The sequence below is a fragment of the Lasiodiplodia theobromae genome (assembly GCF_012971845.1).
Source record: "Lasiodiplodia theobromae strain AM2As chromosome Unknown scaffold_11, whole genome shotgun sequence".
NCBI lineage: Eukaryota > Fungi > Ascomycota > Dothideomycetes > Botryosphaeriales > Botryosphaeriaceae > Lasiodiplodia > Lasiodiplodia theobromae.
Window position 1 is genome coordinate 1070372 of NW_023336311.1, and position 22425 is coordinate 1092796.

The following is a 22425-nucleotide window of genomic DNA, read 5'->3' on the forward strand; positions in this document are numbered from 1 at the left end:
TTGGCGGGACGCTGCAGGCACCTTTTAGCGCGGTCGGCGAGCCGGTCAAGCTGGCGCGGTGCGGGTCTTGGGAGCCCAGCACGCCGGGGTGGAGATCAACTGTCAACAACAATTTCAAAGCCGCAGACCGCCAGAACAGTCAGCAGTCTTTTCCCCTCCCTGGCTGGCGCGCCGACGCCTCTCCTGAACACTCCGCGCGCCCTCCCCTCTCCATTCTGCTGCGAGAGACAGCCGCGTCCCCTGCCCGAGCCTGACTTCAGGGCCCGGCGAAATCACTACACCGCCAACGCATCACCTCCCCCATCCCTTGGACACCGCGGAAAACATCCGAGCGCCCGCGCGTGAACAACTACCGCCACGCCCCCCGAGTCTCGAAGACACATAACCACAACGGCCGCCGGGCCTCAGCTGCCCCGTCACCGCAATCATGGCGTAAGTTTTCCTCCTGATGCTGTCTGTCCATCCAGGGGACGCGTGCTAATGACCGCCGTCCAGCTCCAACTCGATCAAGGGTGCGTTCTGCTCACCCCGCGAAGCCCGCCCTGCTCCCACTGACAATGCCTGCCCACAGTCGTCGCGCGGTTTCGCCCGCAGAACAAAATCGAAATCGCCAGCGGAGGAGAGCCCATCGTCTCCTTCCAGTCCGACGACACATGTAGCATCAAGGTACGCCGCCGAGCAATAGCCCCTTGACCGCTCGGCCTTCCACAAATGCTGACGCGTTGCCGCATCGACAGTCTACCGAGGCGTCCGGCGACTTCACGTTCGACCGCGTCTTTGGCATGGGCTCGAAGCAACACGAAATCTTCGACTACTCCATCAGACCGACCGTTGACGACATTCTCAATGGCTACAACGGAACCGTCTTCGCCTACGGCCAGACGGGTGCCGGAAAGTCGTTCACCATGATGGGCTCCGACATCGACGACGACACCAACAAGGGTATAATACCTCGTATCGTCGAGCAGATTTTCGCGAGCATCCTGACCAGCCCGGGCAACATGGAGTACACCGTCAGGGTCAGCTACATGGAGATCTACATGGAAAGGATTCGTGATCTTCTGGCCCCGCAGAACGACAACCTGCCGGTGCACGAGGAGAAGAACAGGGGCGTTTACGTCAAGGGCTTGCTGGAGATCTACGTCTCCAGCGTGCAAGAGGTCTACGAAGTCATGAGAAGAGGTGGAAACGCCAGAGCCGTCTCGTCCACGAACATGAACGCCGAGTCGTCCCGCTCCCACTCCATCTTCGTCATCACCGTCACCCAGAAGAACGTCGAGACCGGCTCCGCGAAGAGCGGCCAGCTGTTCTTGGTCGATTTGGCAGGTTCCGAGAAGGTCGGCAAGACGGGTGCCAGTGGTCAGACGCTCGAGGAGGCCAAGAAGATCAACAAGAGTTTGAGTGCTCTCGGCATGGTCATCAACGCCCTCACCGACGGCAAATCCAGCCACGTCCCCTACCGTGACTCGAAGCTCACCCGTATCCTGCAAGAATCTCTCGGTGGTAACTCCCGGACAACCCTGATCATCAACTGCTCACCTTCCAGCTACAACGATGCTGAAACTCTCAGCACCCTGCGCTTCGGTATGCGTGCCAAGTCCATCAAGAACAAGGCCAAGGTCAACGCGGAACTCTCGCCGGCAGAACTCAAGGCTCTGCTCAAGAAGGCCCAGTCTCAGGTCACCACGTTCGAGAATTACATCTCCTCCCTGCACGACGAAGTCAACCAATGGCGTGCAGGTCAGCCTGTGCCCGAGGAGAAGTGGGTGCCCGCCATCGAGGTCCAACCCTCCAAGAAGGCCCCGCCCAAGGAGCGTTCGGATACTCCTTCGGCCGTGGACCGGGTGGCTAACAGGAGGTCGGAGACGCCATCGAGACCGGACTCTCGGATGGATTTCGAGCGTGCTGGCACGCCTACTGTTCTCGACAAGGACGAGAAGGAGGAGTTCCTGCGCCGCGAGAACGAGCTGCAGGACCAGCTTGCGGAGAGGGAGTCTAATCTCGCCAAGGCAGAGAAGAGCCTCACCGAGGCCAAGGAGGAGCTGTCCTTCCTCAAGGAGCATGACACCAAGACCAGCAAGGACAATGAGAAGCTCAACACTGAGATCAACGAGCTGAAGATGCAGGTCGAGAAGATCAACTTCGAGGGCAAGGAGGCTCAGATCACCATGGATGGTCTGAAGGAAGCCAACGCAGAGCTCACTGCCGAACTCGACGACCTCAAGCAGCAGCTTCTCGACGCTAAGATGAGCGCCAAGGAGACCAGCGCCATCCTCGACGAGAAGGAGAAGAAGAAGGCCGAGCGCATGGCCCAGATGATGGCCGGCTTCGACCTCGGTGGCGAGATCTTCTCGGACAACGAGAGGAATATTCGCAAGGCCATTGAGCAGGTTGATGGCCTTCTCGAGATCAGCGGCAACGGCGAGATCGTCGCGCCCGACTCTCTCCGCGATCTCAAGCAGAAGCTGCTCGAGACCCAGGGCATCGTCCGCCAAGCCGAGCTTTCCGTCACGGAGCGAAGCGAGCTGGACGAGGAGCACATGAAGCGCCGTGAGGCTCTCGAGAAGCGCCTCAACCATGTCCAGCAGGAGTACGAGTCCCTGCTCGAGCGCAACCTTAGCGAGGCGGATGTTGCCGAGGTCAAGCAGCGTCTTGCCGACGCATATGCCTCTAGGCAGGACGGCGAGGCCGAGCTCATTAACGAGCTTAAGGCGGACCTCGCCCGCAAGGTGGAGGAGGTTAAGGATCTCAAGTCCAAGGTGGATGACCTTGAGCAGCGTCTCAAGAGCGGCGCCGGGGTGAACGGTGCCAACGGCGTCGCTGCCGTCAACGGCAAGACGGTTCAGCAGCAGATTGCTGAGTTTGACGCCATGAAGAAGAGCCTCATGCGGGATCTGCAGAACCGGTGTGAACGGGTATATCATCTCAGTTGCATAACAGTCAATGCTTTATAGCTAATAGGTAAATTTCGGGGTAGGTCGTCGAACTCGAAATCTCGCTCGACGAGACACGCGAGCAGTACAACAACGTCCTACGGACGTCCAACAACCGGGCACAGCAGAAGAAGATGGCGTTCCTGGAGCGCAACCTCGAGCAGCTGACGGTCGTGCAGCGCCAGCTTGTGGAGCAGAACAGCAGCCTCAAGAAGGAGGTGGCCATCGCGGAGCGCAAGCTGATTGCCCGCAACGAGCGCATCCAAAGCCTCGAGAACCTGCTGCAGGATTCGCAGGAGAAGCTCACGGCGGCGAACCACAGGCACGTTTCGACCCCGAGTTTTCTTCCTCATTTGCACTCTCCCCTCCATTCCCCACTTTTTTTCCACGCAGATCAATCTATTTCCTACAAGACATATATCTCTCGCACCGCAAACAACCCTACTTCATCTCCTTCACCGTCCCTATCTGCCACTCATCTCGCATCCCCGTCCTTGCCGCCGCCGTTGTTTCCCTTTAATCCCCCGCCTACTTCATCACCGTCTTCTCCCCTTCACAACCCCCGTCTCTCGTATCATTCAAATTATAGCAGTAACTATATAGACGAAGACCCACTTGACTAACGCTATAGCCCCGGTTCGGGGCGCCCGCGCAACAGGTTCGAAGCTCAGCTCACGGCCGTCAAGGAGCGGCTCGAGGCGGCGAAAGTCGGCTCCACCCGAGGACTGGGCGGCCCTCTCTCCGGGGGCGCCGGCCTGCCCTTTGGCTCCCGCATCGCCAAGCCTCTGCGCGGCGGCGGCGCTGCCGCAGAGGCCGGCCCCGTCGCTTCAATTGCGAGTCCTGAGCAGCCGAAGCGCAGCTCGTGGTTCTTCAACCAGCGCACCTAATTCGGCTGCCATGATCAAGGCGCCGTCGGGAGGCTCGGTGTCGACTAGCTCTTGCTCGACGCCATTCTCGCCCCCGGCGATGGCCGGCAGTGGGGGTGGCGGGCGGAAACGACTTTCTTGGTGGGACGACTACGAGGACAGGAAGAGCAGGGGCGCGTACACGCCGCTGACTGCCTCGGTGCCTTCTTCGCCTGGCGGCACCAAAATGCCGGACTTTGACGGAAACGACGATTGCTATTTGGACGACTGGAAGGACCTAAGCATGGGCATTATGGATGATGCTGATGATGAAGGTGACGACTCTACAAGACACAACAGGAAATCGAGCGGGTTCGAGGAAATGACGATTGTAGAGGACGGTGTTGCCGTTCGGGATCTCTTTTTTTCTTCTCCTCGCTCTTCTTTTCATGACGACGTTGGTAGTGGTGGCGGTGAGGGAGGCAGTAGGAGGTCAAGCGTGGCTTTTCCTTACGGGCACAGGCGCTCGAGCTCGGCAGGCAGCCGGAGGCTGTTTCTGCTGCAGTTGGATCGCCAGCGGCAGGAGGTGGTAAGGGGCAGGAGGATGAAGCTAGCATTGGTTGGTGGTGGGCTGGGGTTGTTCATGCTCATGTGTGTACTTTACGCACTGAGCTGGATGTCAGGTTGATTGTGCTCGTTTTCGTATCAACCTGAATCCCTTTTTCTTTACCTTCCACCTGCTGCTCGTCCCCAGAAACGTTGTGTTTGCATATTTACGGGCGTCTTGTTTTCTCTTCATCATTACAACCCACCAAACGGAGAAAAAACACTGCACACGAACGGGAAAGAAGAGAAAGACTGGGAAAGGGCGGCATTTGTCTGATTAGACTTTGATTTTGTGTTTGTTTTCCTCCCACCATTTTTCTCACAAAGATCTCACGATCCGGTCGGCCTCCTCCTACACTCCTACCTCCGTTGCTTCCTCGATTACCCTCATCCTCTCCTTTTTTTACTATCTTATGTATGTCACACTCACGTTATATTCCCCCCCAAATCATAAACCCCCATCAACGAAAGAAAAACTCCCAACACTCGATCATGTAAATCCTCCTCCCCCTCTGAACTTGTTACCTGTATCATGTAGATGAGATGATTCACGTCTGTTCTGTGTTATTGTTTTCATGTTCGGTGCGTATTTTGTCCAATCATCGGAAAAACAACAGTGTGCGCCTTGATCTTGCTTGTTTTTATCGATGCGATCTCTTCAACCAGGCGTCGCTCTGCCGCTTTTTGAGGAGATAATGGAAGGAAAGGCAAAGTAGGTAAAGAACGATAGATTGTACAAGAGCTGCAAAGGGTCGCGAATCTCAGGGAGGCTTCGCTCACGCTTTTGCATATCGGAAGGGGTTGAAACGAAAAATTGGGCTAGATGGTAATCGATCTTTTCACGGGTTGTTTTTCCTTTCCGCCTTGGGACTGACTCTGTTTCTGCTGCGATGGTTGCTGGGTGCTGGTAGTGATGACGTCCGCACTCGCGGACCATGTGACACATCCGTTTCCCCAGCTAGGTAAAGGGGCGGTGTGAAAAGACAAAAACAAAGATTTGCTGAGCTGGCGCGCGGCCCATGGGCTCTCATGGACGCCTTGGGCTGTGGTGCGTCTTCTTAGTGGCGGGGCTTCTACGTGAGGACGGACACCTCTGGTCCCGGTGCTTCTTTCCTCGATCGATTCCGATTCTACGGATCAAGCCTTTAGGAGGTTGGTGTGGGGAGGGGCATCCGTTACGGTCATGCCCGACGACACTTACACTTACCATCCAAGGCCCTTGGGTATGATCACAAGCTCATGTTGGAAGGGAGGAAAAACAAGGTTTTCTGCATCGCTCGTCATGTGCGTGTTGCGCGAATTATTTTCGTGCCCTTTATAGCCCTTCCAACGGAACGGACGGACGACGGCGTCTTTGCTTCTGACTTTGACTTCGTCCTGCCTCTTTTATGGACACACGAGTGACAGACACTTTCGGTCTCTTGCGGGGTGCTCTCGAGGTCTTCAACCTCAAACATCCGCTCGTCTGATATGGCTGGAACGGTGCTGAGATGATTTCGTGTACGTGTGTTTGATGGACTTCTTTACTCGAAGTGCTGCGGGGTTGCAAATTGACATGATGTTGACGGAAATGCAAGTTACGCAATGGGTGATGAGTGTCATCGATTTCCATCAATACTTCTTTACTAGGCTCACAGATCGCGGTGTGGAACTCCCGAGTGACGTTCGTCTAAAGTGAGAGTTACGAACAGTGAATCATGGACTAGTTTCTTTTTGTGTACCTCTTTGTAGTACGTCGCCACAAATGTTTCAGATCCTTGACTCTTTTGCTTTTTTGGGAAACTTTATAGTGAGACCGTCAGCAGTCTTATAATAATTTAAGCATGCGTCACGAGAACATTACGTAACCACTCAGATGGACCTGTCTATTGTCGCCGTGATGCGCGTCTGCCTTTCGCCGCTGCTTGCCTTGTGCTGGCGCTTTCTGTTCTGCTCTCATAAATGGTAGAGCAGCCGGGAACAGCTACAGCTTTGTCTACATCCTCCATTGTGTTTTCATTCGGTGAGAGTCAATGCGAGGGCTAATACATTCGACATCACAGTCACTCTGTTGAGTTGGCTCGCGGGGAGCGAATGTAGAGGAGCTGTATGTCTCATACATACCATTACGTGAAATGAGCCGGAGTGAAAATGGAGAACATCAGCATCTTTCAAGAATAATTCCGATCATCATTGGATACTGCATAGTAAATGTACAAGATGACCATAAGCTAGTGCACAGCCCGGATGGGATACGCTGGAGCGCATCTCGGATGGACTAACAGCTTCCATTCGTATATAAGTCTCTCTCTCTCTATCCCTTTCCAAAAAAGAAAAAAAAAGGCAAAAGTTTTGAAGATATGGTGAAAAGTCTTTTGGTCGGCAGACGCCAATGCCATTCTCAGACTTTGAAAGAAACCAAAGCTCTGTAAACGCGCGTCCTTTTAATATTCGATAGTCTAAGTTCTTTTGGGCAGACAAGTTTATTGGCGTCCATTATTCCTACGTCACGTTCATGACAGCGAAGCGCTTTCACCATCTGACCGCTCCACGTTTGGGCACACTATGTTATAAATGTTAGCAGACAATGTATTTACTTCGATATTAAACTCTGAACAGATTAGTTCAACGAGTTGTGAGGCATCGAATTCACATGCTCACCTACTGGCCTTGGCCGGGTGGTGAGGTTGTGTAAAGCTCATGCCGGAAAGAATATGTGACGAAGGGCTTTGGTCTTGAGCGTCTGGAACCACAATGATGGGAAGCAGCACTTCTGACATCTGATGCCGATGCAAATCACTACAACTTATCTAACCACGTTGTTAGGAGACGAAGCTGATGCTGGATAGCTCCCTCAGATTTCAATGCAGGGCTATATATGCGAGGTCTTGCTCGACGCGACGCAGACGCCAGAGTGCTTGTTTTTATTTCTTCCGAGGGTTTTCTTTCTTTTGCTGACATATGTAGAAAGTCGATTGGTATATGTGGTAGCCGCTTGAATACCAAGAGAGCTATTTATATGCCCATGGTACCCGTTGGAACGCGTGGTGTTCACGACGTCACGTGTGGCGCGAGAATGCATGCTGCAACCCTACGGGTCACTTGCACTCGCGCTAGATGTCTTCTGATGATCGTGAGACATCTTGGACACAAGACTATTGAATTCAATTTAGTGCTACGTACAAACAAACATGCATCCTGCAGTCTGCAGAAGTTGGTAGTCGCATACCATTACCGTCTGAATGAAATTGATCACCTCATGCATCTCATAGGGGCGTTCAACACATTGTCAAAAATGTATGATTGTAAGAAGTTTTCATGGTTGATATTTATGTATTGGCACAGAGGTTACAAAACCACTTTTCCCGACTCAGAACATGACCATTAGGGTGTGTACATACATACATCCATTCATCAAGCCGGACCTCATATACACTCCTTCCTACCATCCTTGGTATATATTTTCCGTTTCCAAAACATTACCCGCTCACGGTAACAAACCAGAAAAGCAAAGACTGAAAAACTCCACCCAAAATGCCCAGGTATCCGCCATGAACCTCCTAAAACCAAGGGTGTATACGCCAATTCCAAAATGCACCGCGTGCCAGCCCATACCGACCTTGAGTGATAAAAATAACAAACAAATAGAGAAAAAAAAGACAGTCGACGAAGTATATCAAACCCCCATGCGTTTGCACGCAAACTCGAGTTCTTTTTATATCAGATTCCTCTCGACACCATCATCCCTCGCCCACCTCACCTCCTTCTTCGCACCACCGCTTCTCCTCGCCCCACCATCCCTCTCATCCTCCTCGCCATCCGTACTCGGCGTCACGGCGCCATTCCGTACGCTGAGCACGCGGCGCGGCGCCTGCAGGAAGCCTTGGCCCTCGTCGCCCTCCGAGTCCTCTTCGTCCAGGGAGTTCATCTGGCGCATGATGGACTGCAGGCTCTGCTTGCGCTGCTGCTGCTGCTGGGGTCGCTGGGGCGGGTGGCTTTCCTCTTCCGGGATGGTCGAGTAGACGGATCCGCTCTGGATGCTGCCGGCGCTGCCGCGGCGGGGCGCGTTGACGATTGGGCCGAAGCCGTTATTGTTGTTGGGGCTGCTCAGCGACGAGTAGTTGTCGATGGTCGCGCGGTGCGGCGGGACGTACGACGTGTTTTGGTGGAAGAACGGACGGCCTCTCACGGAGGCGGCGGCGGCGGCTGCTGTCGCGCCGTTGTTGGTGTAGGTGTAGCTGCCATTGGGGGACTGCTGCCAGTTGGACGGCGCTGGGTAGTTGTTGGGGCCCGGGCGGTGGAAAGTAGGGTAGGCGGTGGTGGTTGTGGGCGGCGAGGAGGCGGCGGCGGCGGTCGCACGGGCGTGCTGGACTTGTTCCAGGCGGTTGGCCTCGATGTGCTGGGAGGTCAGGATGGGACCGGAGCGTGGGTAGGTTAGGGAGATGGGTGGGTAGATGGGATAGTAACCCTGGTTCGCGTGGGTTGCGGCCGGCGGAGGGAAGAAGGCGGCGCCGGAGGACTGTGTGGGAGAGGTCGCGGTGGGTGATGAGGGCTGCTGCCACCACTGCTGCTCGCGGGACTGCATGTGCTGGAGCTTCGGGTTGGTGGCGTTACGCTGCTGGCCTTTGGATGCAAGGGCTGCAGCAGCACCACCGACTGCTGCTGCCCCAGCCGCTGCCGCTGTCATTCCAGCGGACGACTCCCCATTGGCAGGCGCGTGGCTGGGCATCGGGATGCGCTGCTCCTGACGCTCCTTGGCCTGCAGCAGGAAGGCGCGCGCCCGCTCGCGTCTCTGTCGCGCTTCCTCGACCTGCTGCTCGTGCAGCCGCTCTCCCAGCTCTCGGTCCATCTCTTCACCATTCCACAGCGCCGTCTCGTCTCGCTGATGCGTCGTCACCGCTCCTCCCCTTTCCGCGCTCCTGTCCCTGGACGATGCTCCCGACGACCCTCCCGCCGCCACGGCACCGGCGGCCGTCAGGAACGGCCGTGCCTCCTCCCCATTCGCCGCGTTCTCGTCGTCCGATCTCGAAGGAACCGGCGCGAGCGGGCTGCCGTTGCCCGCTTCCCTGTCGCGCCTGGCCGAAGCAGCGAGCAGCGCTGCGTTCGACGAGCCAGAGCTCGATCCGTTCAGGGCCGCCATGCCCTCGCCCATGACGGGCGGCCGTCCCCCGGGACCGAGGAACGACACTACGGAGCCGACGCTGCTGCTCCGGCTGCCGGCCGACCGGCCTTCGGGTGAGCTGGAACGCTGGTCGCTGCTGCCGCCGCCACCACGCAGTGTCGCGCCTAGCGCCGTGGCACCCGCCCCTGTCGCACCATCATCATCCCCATCACTTCCACCAGGCCCGCCCACGCCGAACGGCCCGACGGGCTCTCCTGATCCTCCTCCTCCACCAGGGGTTCGTGGAGATGCGCCGCTGGGCAGCGCCCCGCGTGATCCGTTTTCGGAGCCCGGGACGGGCGGGTCGTAGAGGTAGGCCAGCTCCGGGTAGACTTGCTGCGAGGCGCGCGCCGTTTGGCTCTTGTGTCGGCGGAAGAGGAAGAATCCGGCCATGATGAAGATTACGGCGGCTGCTGAGATTGACGAGGCAATGGCCGCGATCTGGTTGGTTGAAAGGCCATTGCCGTTGTCGTCGTCCCTGGTCGGAGCGGCGGTCGAGGATGATGATGCGGAAGCAGAGGCGGAGGAAGAGGAGGAGGAGGAGGATGTCGAAGAAGCGGTTGATGAAGTGGATGAAGACGTAGACGAGGACTTGGATGATGTTTTTGAGGAAGTGGAGGAGGATCTGGTTGAGGTGGAGAGAGTAGAGGATGTTCTTGACGAGGTAGGTGAAGTAGTTGGACTACTGCTTGATATTGACGAAAGCAACGGAGTAGGCACGTTGCTTGGCCATTGCGTGACAGGCACTGCTATTGTGTGGGATGGGGTCATGCCATCGAGAAACTTGCCATCGACTATGGGCTGGAGCCCACCACTCACGCAGCCGTAGAGCCCGGGATCGTAGCAGGAACCTCCGCAGGACTCGAAACGGCCACCCCCCTGTACAGGGCAAAGTGTCGAGCCATCGTAGCAGGTGTATTCCGAAGGTCTGAAGGCGCGATCGCCACAAAGGAATATGCTGGCGCTATCTGGGGAGAAAGTAGGAGACGTTTGGGATGCGGTAGGAAATAATGAACCGGTAGGAGAGGCGCCAGCAGAAGTAACAGCCGCCGAAGTTGAAGTGAACGAAAGAGCCATGCTTGACGAGATTAAAGAAGCCGTTGCGGCAGCGAGCGTGATAGTAGAAAATTTGAAAGATGTGAAGACTTTGGCCAAGGGCGGTGCTACCCCATAGCCCCGGGTGCTGTTGGACAGTGCTGATGCATGTGGGGAAGATAAATTGAAGCTCAGGTTCGAAGTAGGTTCGGATCCATCCGTACCCGTGGCCACAGCAGCGCTCTTTACCACGTTGGCAGAGGCGAAAGGCGGAGGTGTGGCGGTGCTTCCAATCGACAGGGACCCTGGAGTGGTAGGTGGCGACGGATCTGCAGAGGAAGCGAGTGGTGGGAAAGACGTTGGGATAGGCGACAACGTGGTGAAGACTGAGGAGTTAACAGGCGAAAATCCAAAGGCAGGCAGCGAGCCGTTAGCAGACTGGCTCGGGGCTGGAGGCCGGGCGGACCAGATCGATGGGGGCTGTATCGGGTGCGAATATTGCAGTGCTTCCGCAGAAAAATCCGGGCTTGCTTCCGGCTCAGGAGTCGTAGAGGGATCTGCAGGTATTATGCTTAACGCAGGAGACGCAGAAGCCGCAGCAGCGCCGTCCACTTGCGCGGCCGTTTCTGTTAATATCTCGCGGCTCCCATTCGCTGGGGATGACGGCGTGGCTGAGTAAGACTGGGGGGCTGGTGGCGAAGCCCCACCCATTGGTCGAGAGGTCGCGAGAGGCAGGCATGGCTCGCTGTCGCCACGGCTGGAGCAGCCCGCCGTCACGTTCTGCGCTGCACCGATCCAGGAATCCGCAGGCGCATCGCTCGGCGAAAGCCACCGGCTCGTCGAGACTCGTGTCAACGGGTGAGCGCTCGTATATACACCCACTTCACTCGCCGACGAGATCACGGAACCTCGACTTTCCGATGCAGCTTCTCCGGCCCAGGTAAAAGGCCCCGTTGCAACCGAAGTGTTCGTGAATGGTCCTGTATTATCATCAGCGATCGGCAGCGTCCTGACCAGAAAGTAGGGCACACTCACTCCGCCACGAAGCAGCTTCCGTAAGAGGGTGTTTTAGAACCAGCGATGCTGAGAGCACGCGCAGCCAGAACCTGGTCCACATCTCATCTCTCTGTACAACAAGGGAAAAAGTACGAAACAGAAGGAAATTGGCAGTAGAGAAGCATGCGCATTCCAAACGAAACAATAAAATGTCGGGCCATGCGGCTGAGATACGTTTCGGACTGAGGCACTGCGAATCTGTGCAACATATACCAACAATGCTGTGGACAAACCGTGCCATCGTCAATATCGCCGTTGGTTGGATACCTTAATTGGGCGAGGCGGAGCTGACGTTCGCTAGGACACGGCCCCCATCGTCACACCCGCTGCGGCACAGCGGCCGTTTGGATCGCCTCGGCTAGGGCCGGGGCCAAGAATAGATTCGACAAGTTTGCCTAATGCAAATAAAGGCTGATCCTCTGCTAAAAAAGCTCCAAGGCCCCGCACGCCATTCGCGCTGTTCCAGCAGCCAGTTTCTGGTTACACAGCAGATTGCCCCGCCACGTGCAGGGACCATGTGCCCGCTTTCGCCCTTGTCTTCGATGCCTGAGGTTGCCTGCTGTTGCAATTTCCACATTGAGAGATTGCTCTTTAGCCGAGAGGCTTTGCACATGGCCGTCTGCTACTGAGAAACAATTGAAGCGTTGATCTTGTCTTATGAAATATTGAGCCGGGCCGCTCGGACAAGAAATACAACTCCCCCCGATATTGTTGCATTCCGGGGGGACCCAACTTCATACCCGCCGTACGTACCCACTTTAAGATATTTAGAGCTTCGGCTATCCCCATACGGAAGTCTGGATGATCCGAAGCGCCTGGGGCCGATACTCGTACCGCTCTGAAGGATACTCGTCCCCGGAACACGGAGTGCGGAACATCCTCTTCATTTCCCCATTTCCGAGTTGACTTCACTCTTGGCGACTGAATCCCTCAAGAACTCCTGCACCCAGGTGGGCAGGCCGCGAACCAACGGAATGAGGATGCTGGTGCTCTTCGGCATGAAAAGCTGACCACCTTTCCCACTCAAGATCTGCTCGACCATGGCCGCCGCTACATCCTGGGGTTCGAGAATTGGAGCTGATTTCCGCTTCTCTATTTGCTCTACGAAGTCTGCGATTATGTTCGTGCGAGTGAAGTAGGGATGGACAATGGCTGTTTTGATCTCCGGGCAGTGGTAGCGGTGTTTCAGCTCCTGATTGAGTGTTTCATGCAGTGCCAACACGGCAGCCTTTGAGCATGAGTAGGCGGACGTGCCAGCTCCGGACCAGAAAGAAGCAAGGCTGGCAACCGCCATGATGTAGCCCTTCTTCTGCTCGAGCATGTCGGGTAGAAACTCTTGAAGCGTATTGAAATGACTCAACACATTGACGTTGTAGACCTCTCGAGGTCTGCCGGGCGGAAGGTCTAGGATGGTGTAGGGTTTGCCGATCCCGGCGTTGTTGATGAGGATGGAAGGTTTGCCAAGTGCCTTGCGGATCTTTTCGGCAGCATCGAACACCAAGGGTTGACTACTGACATCGCATTCGTAGTAATGGACGTTGGGCACTGCAAAAGGTGAGTGACGGAGTCCAGAACAGGTCGGAACCCCACTCACAGTCCTTGATACGTTCGGTTGGTGGCTGCACATCCAAGATTGCAACCTTCACGCCATGCGAAGCAAGGCCCTCGACGACATAGGATCCGATCCCATCCGAACCGCCGGTAATGACGGCGACTTCTTCAGGCCAGTTCCATTTCTTCGCCTCTGCCTGGAATCGCATGAACGGATCCGATTTGGGGTCCCATATCCATTTGTTGTGGGCCAAATCGGATAGCTTTTCGTTCAAGACAGAAAGACAGCCGAGAGCGAGGCAGAGGCCAAAGACCCACGACAGAGCCGAATGGATGAATTGAGAGGCGGGCACGTGGGCAAAGGTGTCAGTGAGATAGCTGTTGGATAGACGAGTGAGCGCAAAGGCAACCGAGCAGAGCAGGGGAGAGCGCACGAGGCTCGCGAGCCCGGGCGCCATGTTCTGGATAGGGGCTGTGACTTTGTGATGCGTGACGGTTCAGAGGGTAAGCACCTGCGGAGGCAGTGATGTGTTTCAACCCGGGAGCCAGGGCGTGGGTCAGCTATGTCAGCCGTGCATGGCCGCTGCGCGAAAGCGAGGCTCAGCGTGCGACCACGCGTCAGCCCGTTGGTGGTTGGTGAGTCGCGGGGACGCGGGGCCCGGCCGAGACCGCAGCTGCCAGACAGAAACACCGCCCGGCCCGAGCGCTGCACTTTTTGGCTGCGGCCGATGCTGCCTTTTGCTGCTCACACCGGCCCACCACCTCGACCTACGATCCCTGCCCGAGCATCCGCTCCGCCAGCTGCATGCCGTCAGCCTGCGTTCAGCATGTCACAGCGACATTGATGCCGTTTCTCTACCCATCCGTCCCCGAAACCCTCCTCTACTCAGCGCGTCCGGTCTTATTCCGCCTGAGTCGGACACGCCGCCCGCGATGCTACAGCAGCCTCCACCATGAGACCAACTACGAGTCTCAGCCTGAAGTCGAGGAGCGCTCGCTTAATCCTCCGCCCGACTCCTACTCGACCACGCCGTTCGCCGACAAGGCGACATTGATGCTCCATGCTGGCCCCGGGGGCCACGGCTGCATCTCTTTCCTCAGAGAGAAATACATTTCTGAAGGTCCTGCGAACGGCGGCGACGGCGGAACGGGTGGCAGCATATATATTCAGGCTGTTCGCGGCGAGACATCTCTCCACAAGCTGGCACGGCGTCGGGAGATACGCGCTGGTCGTGGCAAAAACGGCCAAGGCAAGCTGAGAGGCGGAGAGCGCGGCGAGGATGTCCTGTTGGCAGTGCCTGTCGGTACGGTGGTGCGAGAGATCTGGCGCCATGACCCCGTTGAAGAGGAGCGGGAGCGCATAAGACAGGAGCGAGCATTACGGAAGGCACAGAAGGCTGCCGGGGAAGAGGCGCCACAGCAGGTGCGCCCTGAGAAGTGGCTGCTCTACCCTGGCGCCTCGCCTTCACTGCTCACGCGTAGCGACATGCCCAAACTGCCTGGCCCGCAGCGCTCTGCCATTGCACACTCTGCTCCCCAGGGCCCCATCCGCTTGGACTTGGACAAACCGATGGACCGCCCGCTGCTGCTTGTTGCAGGTGCCGTCGGTGGACTGGGAAACCCGCATTTCATCAGCAAGACCATACAGCGACCGCATTTCGCTACGCGAGGGCTGGATCCAATGAGGTTGGCTGTGCAGCTCGAGCTTAAGCTTCTCGCAGACGTAGGCTTGGTTGGCCTGCCCAATGCCGGCAAGAGTACCCTCATCCGCGCCCTCAGCAATAGCCGTGCCCGCATTGGCAACTGGGCCTTCACCACTCTGCAACCCAACATTGGCACCGTCGTGTTGGACGATTACAAGGGCCGTCCGCGCCTCGGCCAGCGCCGGGGCGCCGCCCAGCGCGACAACTTCACCATCGCGGACATCCCCGGCCTAATTGAAGACGCCCACCTAGACAAGGGGTTGGGCTTGGGTTTCCTGCGGCACGTCGAGCGTGCCGCGATCCTGGCATTCGTGGTTGACCTCGCCGCCGGAGACCCCGTCGCTACGCTAAAGAGCCTCTGGCGCGAGGTTGGTGAGTACGAGACATTACGCGGCCACGAGCTTAACGCCGAGACACAGCGTTCCATGGGTGAGAGACCAGCCGCAAAGCTGTCCAGTTCGGATGTGTTCGAGCCGTCGGCGGCCCTGCACCTTGAACCGCTGGCGTTGCCGCCAATGTCGGCCAAACCATGGTTCGTCATCGCGACTAAAGCGGATTTGGAAGGTACACAGGAGAAGTTCGCCGAGCTGCAGGCGTATCTGACGAGCATAAGAAAAGGCGATGTGGAGCATCCCAGCGGGAAGAAGAATGCGTGGAAGAAGAAGCTGGAGGTATTGCCTGTCAGTGCGATCAATGGCGAAACTGGCGGAACTGAGAGAGTCAAGGATATGGTCGTGGGCATGTTGGAGGAGGAGGGGCTGTAAGATCAAAACAGGACTGCACTATCTTCGCTCAAAGTTGTAATACATTCCTAATATGGATTTTGGATCTGCTGACTGTTTGTCTGGGATTACCCTACTATTGCTGGCGAATGTGAAGCAAGAAACACCTCTTACTCCATTAGGAAAATCGTTATACCTTTGGATCGAGAGACTAGCATGCTCACCCAGCCGCGTCTCCAGCCACGTCAGTAAAATCACGCAGTTCCGCGTATCTCCGCCATGAGCCATCATGCATGCCTTTAACTTCAATGATTTGAAGGAATCAACTACATAGAAATAGTGCGGGGTGGCTGGTCTACCGAGTGGCAATCTGTGCCGTTCGGTATCGCATTGAGTGTGTTGGCGATGGCGTAATTGATGGTAATGGTGATGTTAATGGAAAGTGATTTTTTGTTGCCGAGCCGTTCAAGTGAGAGGGACTTGAGTGAACACTGCCCTTTGTGATCATAACAACTGCCTCGGGTATTTTTAAAAGATAAGCAAATGACTCTTGATAGACTATGCAAGTGGTCTGCGCGAAAGCGTCGTGCAATTTGCGCCGCATCAGTTGCTACACCAAACTTGAAGTTGTGCCCTCCACCACACAATAGCTAGCTATACAGGCAGAGACAAATTTCTTGGCGTCGTTGCTACCATGCCGGGGGTAATTGATTGCGTAGGGTATCGTGGATTTTATTTGCTTTCTTTATCTGTTCCGTGTTGTGTTTGTGTTTGGCGTTGTTGGATTGTGTGTCTACAGCGTTCCTTTCTTAGGCCAAGTTATTGATGTGGGTTTGCTCAGCAGATTTTAACTGTGTAGAACGCAAAAGTGGCCATTTGTCTCTCTGATTTGTTTAATTTCATCCTTCAAGCTCGCCGGCGTAGATAGATATCTACAGAAACAACGTCCCACACTTGCTGTGACGCGGCAGGCTGTTTGCATCGCTCGAAATTCGATGCATTCATGTTACAGAAGACCTCAGAAATCTGACGGTTGCCAATTCTACCTGATCAGGATCTGACGCGTGAGCAGACGCGTCGGGGCGGTCAACGCGCACCTTCCTCCGCGGAACAGGCACTCGCGCCTGCAGGCAGTAACCTCCCCACCAGAAGTCTTCGCGACCTACATCTTCTCCATTCCTCTCCCCAACACTCTTCCAGGAGTCGAACCTCACTCCTTATTTTTGCGTCCACGTACTACGCCGCCCGTGAAGTCCCTCATCGACAAGACGGCCTGAGAGCTCGCTGCTGTGAGCCTTGGGCCCACCTCACCCTGCTGAACGCCATCGGGAGTTGCTCGTCTCGGGATTGACTCATCAGCAGGTGAAGCACCATCATGCTTTGCTTCATATTTCAAACTTTTACTCACATGGGATGCATATAGTCATGCCTGAAAACAAAGAGCACACAGTCGGCCGTCGCCGATCTTCGCGTCTACACGAGCGTACACCAATGCGCCAGCCGAGACCGGAAGCAACTCTCCTCGGGATTCCCACGGAGATCCGCCTCTACATCTACGCTTACCTATGCCCCAACAAAGAGGATCGACACGTGAATTGCGCTTGTCACAAGTCCAAGAGGCATGATTGCGATCTGAGTGCGTCCCCACAAGGCAAGGAGCCGCGTGGATACCTAGCCCTCGTATTGTCCTGCCGCGCGATCTACAACGAAGCAGTCGAACTTCTCTACAAGCCAATCATCGGCACAAGATGCGAGGATGCCAAAGTGCCGCATATTCTGGTTACCGCAGACCAAATCACCTTAACGGGATTCCCTGGCATGTTCTGCCGTAAACACCTTACATATCGAACTGGCACCTCTGGCGTCTTCCGAAGGATCAGAAAACTTCACATCATGATTGTGGCAAAGCATTTCGAAGGCTGTGGTTGCTGTGGAGACTTGTTTGCTGAACACAGCGGCTTCCCTCATGCACCCGATCTTGATGACAGAAGCCAGGCTTTGGACAACGTTCGTTGGTTGGCAGAGCAGCTTGGTCGGCCTGGTGGCTTCGACCAGCTTGCAATCTCACTTGAATGGGATGAAGGTGAACTCGACTACGATGATGTGCCAGAGCTCGAAGATTCTGAGACAATGATGGCGCCATTCAAGGCGCTTCGGAACGTAAAGGAGTTGAAGATAGGAACTCTTGGTACGTGCTTTGAGGACTGGGCGATGATGGGAGATCTAGATCCTGAAATCATCAGAGAGTGGGAGAAAGGCGTTGCTTACAAGAAGAAAATGAGGGATATTCTGGGAAGTAACGCTCCTGTGAAGGAGAATCCCATACCGCTCTCTACCTGGCTGGGCTTCAAGAGGACCATTAGACGGCTTGTTTTCTTTGCGCCACAGGTGGGCGCGCACAAGTACCTCGAAGAAGCCACCTCAGCGTTCGACACCCAGGACAAGAAAGCGTTCCAGAAAGTTTCGAACAACCTCTTCAAGAAATGGAAGGAGGAGCTCAAACAAAGGCAAACTATCGCCTTCGACTTCAGCGAGCTTCGTCAAGCAACTTACTTTGACGTTCCACCTGGAAAACGCAAAGAGGACGACCCTGAAGGTATGGAGTTCTCGGACTTCACGTGGAGTGATCCCACCATCGACAAGGAGGACAGAGCTACATACATCAGCTTCCTTGAGAGCATTGATTATGAGTAGCTATCACAGATGATCTCATTCGGTCACCGCGAAGCTTCGACTTACAGCGCGAGGAGTAGCTGGATTTGACAACGAAGCAGTATCCTATCCAGACTTGCTATCATCACCAGTTTTCATTGCGGGAACTGGGACAGAAGTATTTTGTTGCTTTTCATGGCGATTTCCGGTAAACCCACTGCTTTCAGGTTGCTTTGGAGCTTTGTTAACAAGGTAGTGAGTTACGACGTGTAGTTTAGATACTTGCTTTGTTTGCAATTCTATGAAAGAGGGAAAATTCATGGCTAGGACCAGTTCAGAGTAGTGGCTTGAAGTTCGTCACAGTTAGAAAGTGTATTTGTACTTAGCAATGAGGATAGAACAAAACACTGAGCGAGATGGAGTATGGTCACTTTAATACATGAGTAATCAAATCTGTGTTTACCTCTAACACTAACTGGTCAACGCCGAAAGCGTTTAATGAAGAAAAAGCTATCTCAGCAGTCACTTCCAGGGCGCATGCGGTTTGTTGAAGAGTTTGTCAAATGCTGGAAACCTAGGCTGGTAATTAGCATCTCTCTATAGGATGGTCGGCGACACGAGGAACACCGGCTACCGCCTGCCTCACTATAGTACTGTTAAGCAGCCGGTTTGACTTCATACCTGAATGAGGTCTGAGTTGGTAGGCGCGCCTTCTTCATATGGCTCTATGACATGCCGCGCACGTGCCACTCCGGTTCGGTGGCCATATATCTTCTTCACACGCGCTTTGTTGCTCTTTACTTCTACACCTTCATTTTCACTGTTCGTCAAGCAATCACCACCATCGAGTGCCTGGCTATGTTCATGACTTAACACCTTGAAGGCCTTCGCTATTCTTTCTCCTCGCCTCCCTCTCACATTAAGTGAACAGCATCCAGGCCGTTTCTGACGTACTAGATTTCAGAAACATGGATACAGACTCCAGCTCGGACAGTGCAAATGACGGAAGAGCTTCAGCCTCGGTGGCAGACTCCCAGGATTCTATGTGCGATGAGTCGCCGGACTCCGTGCTGAACGACGACGAGATCATCGAAAAGTTTGACCTCGCGGCACATTATGACATCCTTCCAATCACAGCCTTCTTTCCAGTGCTTCAACCTGACCGTCCTGGATGTACCCGAGATACGAAGATTACGAACTACTTCGGTCACCTTCGGCGGAGCTCGTCAAGGTCGCTATTCGATCTCCCTGCTGAGACCCGCATTCACATCTATGAGTATTGCTTACCTCGGAGTTTCACTACTCGGGACCAAGGCATAGCTGCGAAGGACAATCGGAACACCTGCCATCGTGCCGCGCATGAGGTATGCCTGCTTGAGGAGCATCGCAGTCACTCGCCAGCCGAGTTGAGTCGTGGATACACTGCTCTGCTTCTCACCTGCAAGGCTATCTACAAAGAAGCTGTGGATGTTCTCTACAGTCCTAGGCGGTCCCACGTGTCCCCGACATTTACAAGAGTGAGACTGAGCATTTCGTCAAGAGAAGTACGCCTCCGCGGTTACAACATGTTCTGCCCTAAGCACCTCACATACAGGGAGGGCATTGGACCGACATTTTCCAGGATGCGCTATTTTCAGCTCGAGATTAAGGCGAAAGACCACGGAACGATTGGGTACAGCGGCAGCTATAGCCCGAAAAAGTTATCTAGCTGGGCAAACACCAGGGAAAACATCCAGTGGGTTGCAAATCAGCTTCGGCAGGCAGCCAGCCTGGAAAAGCTCGTACTAAACATCGATTTTCTAACATTCGTGAGCTTGATGGACTTGGAAGAGGCGCGCGAGGTTCTGGAGCACTTCAGCGTGCTTCGGAATATCCCCCACACAGAACTCTACGTTCTCGGAAACAAGGGAGGATTGACTGAAGCGGAGCTTTCCAAGTTTAGTGCTTACAAGCACAGATGGCAGGCGTTACTAGCGGGCAATGACCTCGTTGTTGAACGCTCAGTCTCGGTCCGCTCCTGGAACTTACTCAAGCGCTTCCTCGTACAATTTGCCGTGGACCATGGAAACTACGACGTGGCGGATACTGCACATATTTTCTATCATGCGCAAGACAGGAAGGCGATTCAGAGACTGGTGGTTGACATGTATTCAACCTGCGTGGCCGATGCCGATCTGTGGGAAAAGTATGGCGAGGGACTCATAAACGCAGTCTACGGGGGACTCCTGTTTCATGAGGATAGAAGCAATAGCCGCGGTCCTTTGAGATAGAGCGGCTATATGCTTGATCAAATGGTCAATGAAGGGGTGGTTCTATGGTGCGTAGAATAAACAGCTGGGCGAATGATTTCAGATTTAAAAAAAAGTTATTTTTCTTCAAAGATATTTCTACAGTCCCCTCTCACAGCCGATGGCTAGCACGTTTTTTTTTGTTCATGTCATGGGTAGTTGAAGCTAACGTCCGGATGTGTATGTAAAATTTCTAGTTCGACATTCTCGTCCGGACGATAGCTTCAACTACCCATGACATGAGCGAAAAACAAATCTACGCTAGCCATCGGCTGCGAGAGGTGTCAACTTCAGCAGGTACGAGAAAATGCTCAACTGGATAGGACAGTGATGTGGAGCATGTGATGTTGAGACAAGAAGACTTTTTGAAATTAAGACGTTGATGATACAAGAGTACTCTCTCCAGTTCATTATGAGACTGGTTTTCCTCATACCCGTTTCTTTCGCTCCTCCTATGCCGCGGCGACGAACTCACGACCCAAGCCCATGTAGTTCCAGCAAACTGCAGCAAATAATTTAGTCTGAGTTCTTTTCTTCTTCCCTCTAGATATTCCAAAATGGGAGAGGGAGAGCACTTACTCTGGTGTCCCAGATCCTGGCCAAAGTAGCTCTTGAGCAGGTGCTCGCCGTCGCTGGTGCCCTCGTCGGGGTCGTAGACGACGGCCTTCTTGGCGACGGCGAGGCCGATCATGGGCGGGAAGACGTTGAGCTCCTTCCAGGCGGCCGGCTCTTCGCCGGTCGTGTCGCGCAGCATCTGCAGGTGGATGTTCTGGGCGGCGTACTGGCCCATGTGCATGGCGCCGCCGCAGCGCCGGATGCCGGACCACTTGACGATGTCGCCGGCCGCGTAGTGGTACTCGGCGTTGGGCACGTCGCCGGGTTGGAATTTCAGACTGCAGGGGGTGGCTGCGTTAGTGTGTTCTCTCTCTTTTTTTTAAAGAAATAAAAAAAATTAAAGAAAATCAGGAGAGAACATACGAGGGCTGGACTTTGACGTAGCCTTCATCGTCCAGGACGGCCTTTGGCAGGTAGGACGAGGTGGGGACGCTCTTGGAGATGGCGTTGATGACCTGGCCGGCGATCATGCTCGAGCCGTCGGACAGGGTCAGCTTGAAGTGCGAGGAAGAGCCATCCTCGGCGTTAACGGGCGTCGTCTCGAGGACGCGGCTGCCCAAGACGGTCTCAACGCCGGACTCGCGGAGGACGGCCAGGGCACGGTCCTTGAAGTCGTCGGGCAGCGGCTCCGACGAAAGGAGTTTGTCCCGAGAGTGGACAAGCGTGACTTTCAGCGTCGGGTAAACCAGCTTCAGCTCGGCTGCCATTTCGATTCCGACGGCGCCTGTTTTTGCCGCATGACTCGATTGCGTCAGTTTTTCTTTCCTCTCAAAACAAAAAAAAAGAGGGCATCCCATCGGTAAGGATTTTTTTAGGAGCTGCCCCACGTACCTCCGCCGATAACGACGACGCCCTCGCGAGCGGAGTCCTTGATCTTCTGGATGTGGCTGCCGACCTCAGCCAGATACGAGGCCTTGTCCAATGACTGCGGCACGACGGGCCAGGCGCGCCTGAGGCCGGAGCCGGCGATCAGGAAGTCGTAGGCCTCCTCGAATTGCTCCTGGGACCCCGCCTTGGCGATGACGGCCGACTTCTTGGCGCAGTCGACCGAGACGACGCTGCCGTGCAGGTGGCGCACGCCGGGTGCCTTGAGCGCGGCCACGTCCTCGTACTTTGCCCACGCCTTGGGCGCGAACTCGTCGGATGCGTGCGCCAGGGGGGTCGAGATCAGGTGCACTGGGGTGTGTTAGCGGCTGCATCGAAAGAATTGAAAAAAAAAATAAAAAAGAGAGAAAGAGAGAAAGAGAGAAAGAGAGAAAGAGAGAAAGAGAGAAAGAGA

General features: G+C 55.1%; 7 protein-coding genes across 7 annotated transcripts; 4 read left to right on the forward strand and 3 right to left on the reverse strand.

Annotated features, from left to right (window-relative positions):
• Window positions 1-427: 427 nt before the first annotated feature.
• LTHEOB_4462 (Kinesin heavy chain) lies at window positions 428-3820 on the forward strand (the record flags this gene model as incomplete). Its single annotated transcript, XM_035513499.1, has 7 exons — window positions 428-432; window positions 496-512; window positions 572-666; window positions 738-2915; window positions 2978-3272; window positions 3327-3423; window positions 3565-3820. 7 exons carry the CDS (start codon window positions 428-430, stop codon window positions 3818-3820), a joined length of 2943 nt encoding a protein of 980 aa, XP_035375166.1.
• Window positions 3821-8078: 4258 nt separating this feature from the next.
• On the reverse strand, window positions 8079-10601 carry LTHEOB_4463 (Endo-beta-glucanase eng1; the record flags this gene model as incomplete). The annotated part of the gene is made up of 1 exon (XM_035513500.1): window positions 8079-10601. One exon carries the CDS (start codon window positions 10599-10601, stop codon window positions 8079-8081), a length of 2523 nt encoding a protein of 840 aa, XP_035375167.1.
• Window positions 10602-12498: 1897 nt separating this feature from the next.
• On the reverse strand, window positions 12499-13624 carry LTHEOB_4464 (Short-chain dehydrogenase/reductase SDR; the record flags this gene model as incomplete). The annotated part of the gene is made up of 2 exons (XM_035513501.1): window positions 12499-13160; window positions 13210-13624. The coding sequence occupies 2 exons, from the start codon at window positions 13622-13624 to the stop codon at window positions 12499-12501; spliced, it is 1077 nt and encodes a 358-aa protein (XP_035375168.1).
• Window positions 13625-13971: 347 nt separating this feature from the next.
• LTHEOB_4465 (GTP-binding domain HSR1-related protein) lies at window positions 13972-15633 on the forward strand (the record flags this gene model as incomplete). Its single annotated transcript, XM_035513502.1, has 1 exon — window positions 13972-15633. One exon carries the CDS (start codon window positions 13972-13974, stop codon window positions 15631-15633), a length of 1662 nt encoding a protein of 553 aa, XP_035375169.1.
• Window positions 15634-17082: 1449 nt separating this feature from the next.
• On the forward strand, window positions 17083-18285 carry LTHEOB_4466 (uncharacterized protein; the record flags this gene model as incomplete). Its single annotated transcript, XM_035513503.1, has 1 exon — window positions 17083-18285. One exon carries the CDS (start codon window positions 17083-17085, stop codon window positions 18283-18285), a length of 1203 nt encoding a protein of 400 aa, XP_035375170.1.
• Window positions 18286-19211: 926 nt separating this feature from the next.
• Window positions 19212-20513, forward strand: LTHEOB_4467 (uncharacterized protein; the record flags this gene model as incomplete). The annotated part of the gene is made up of 1 exon (XM_035513504.1): window positions 19212-20513. The coding sequence occupies one exon, from the start codon at window positions 19212-19214 to the stop codon at window positions 20511-20513; it is 1302 nt and encodes a 433-aa protein (XP_035375171.1).
• A 470-nt stretch (window positions 20514-20983) lies between these two features.
• On the reverse strand, window positions 20984-22425 carry LTHEOB_4468 (Apoptosis inducing protein; the record flags this gene model as incomplete). Its single annotated transcript, XM_035513505.1, has 4 exons — window positions 20984-21033; window positions 21111-21424; window positions 21510-21870; window positions 21978-22322. Coding segments are annotated over 4 exons (1070 nt in total), but the record flags the coding sequence as incomplete, so codon positions are not given.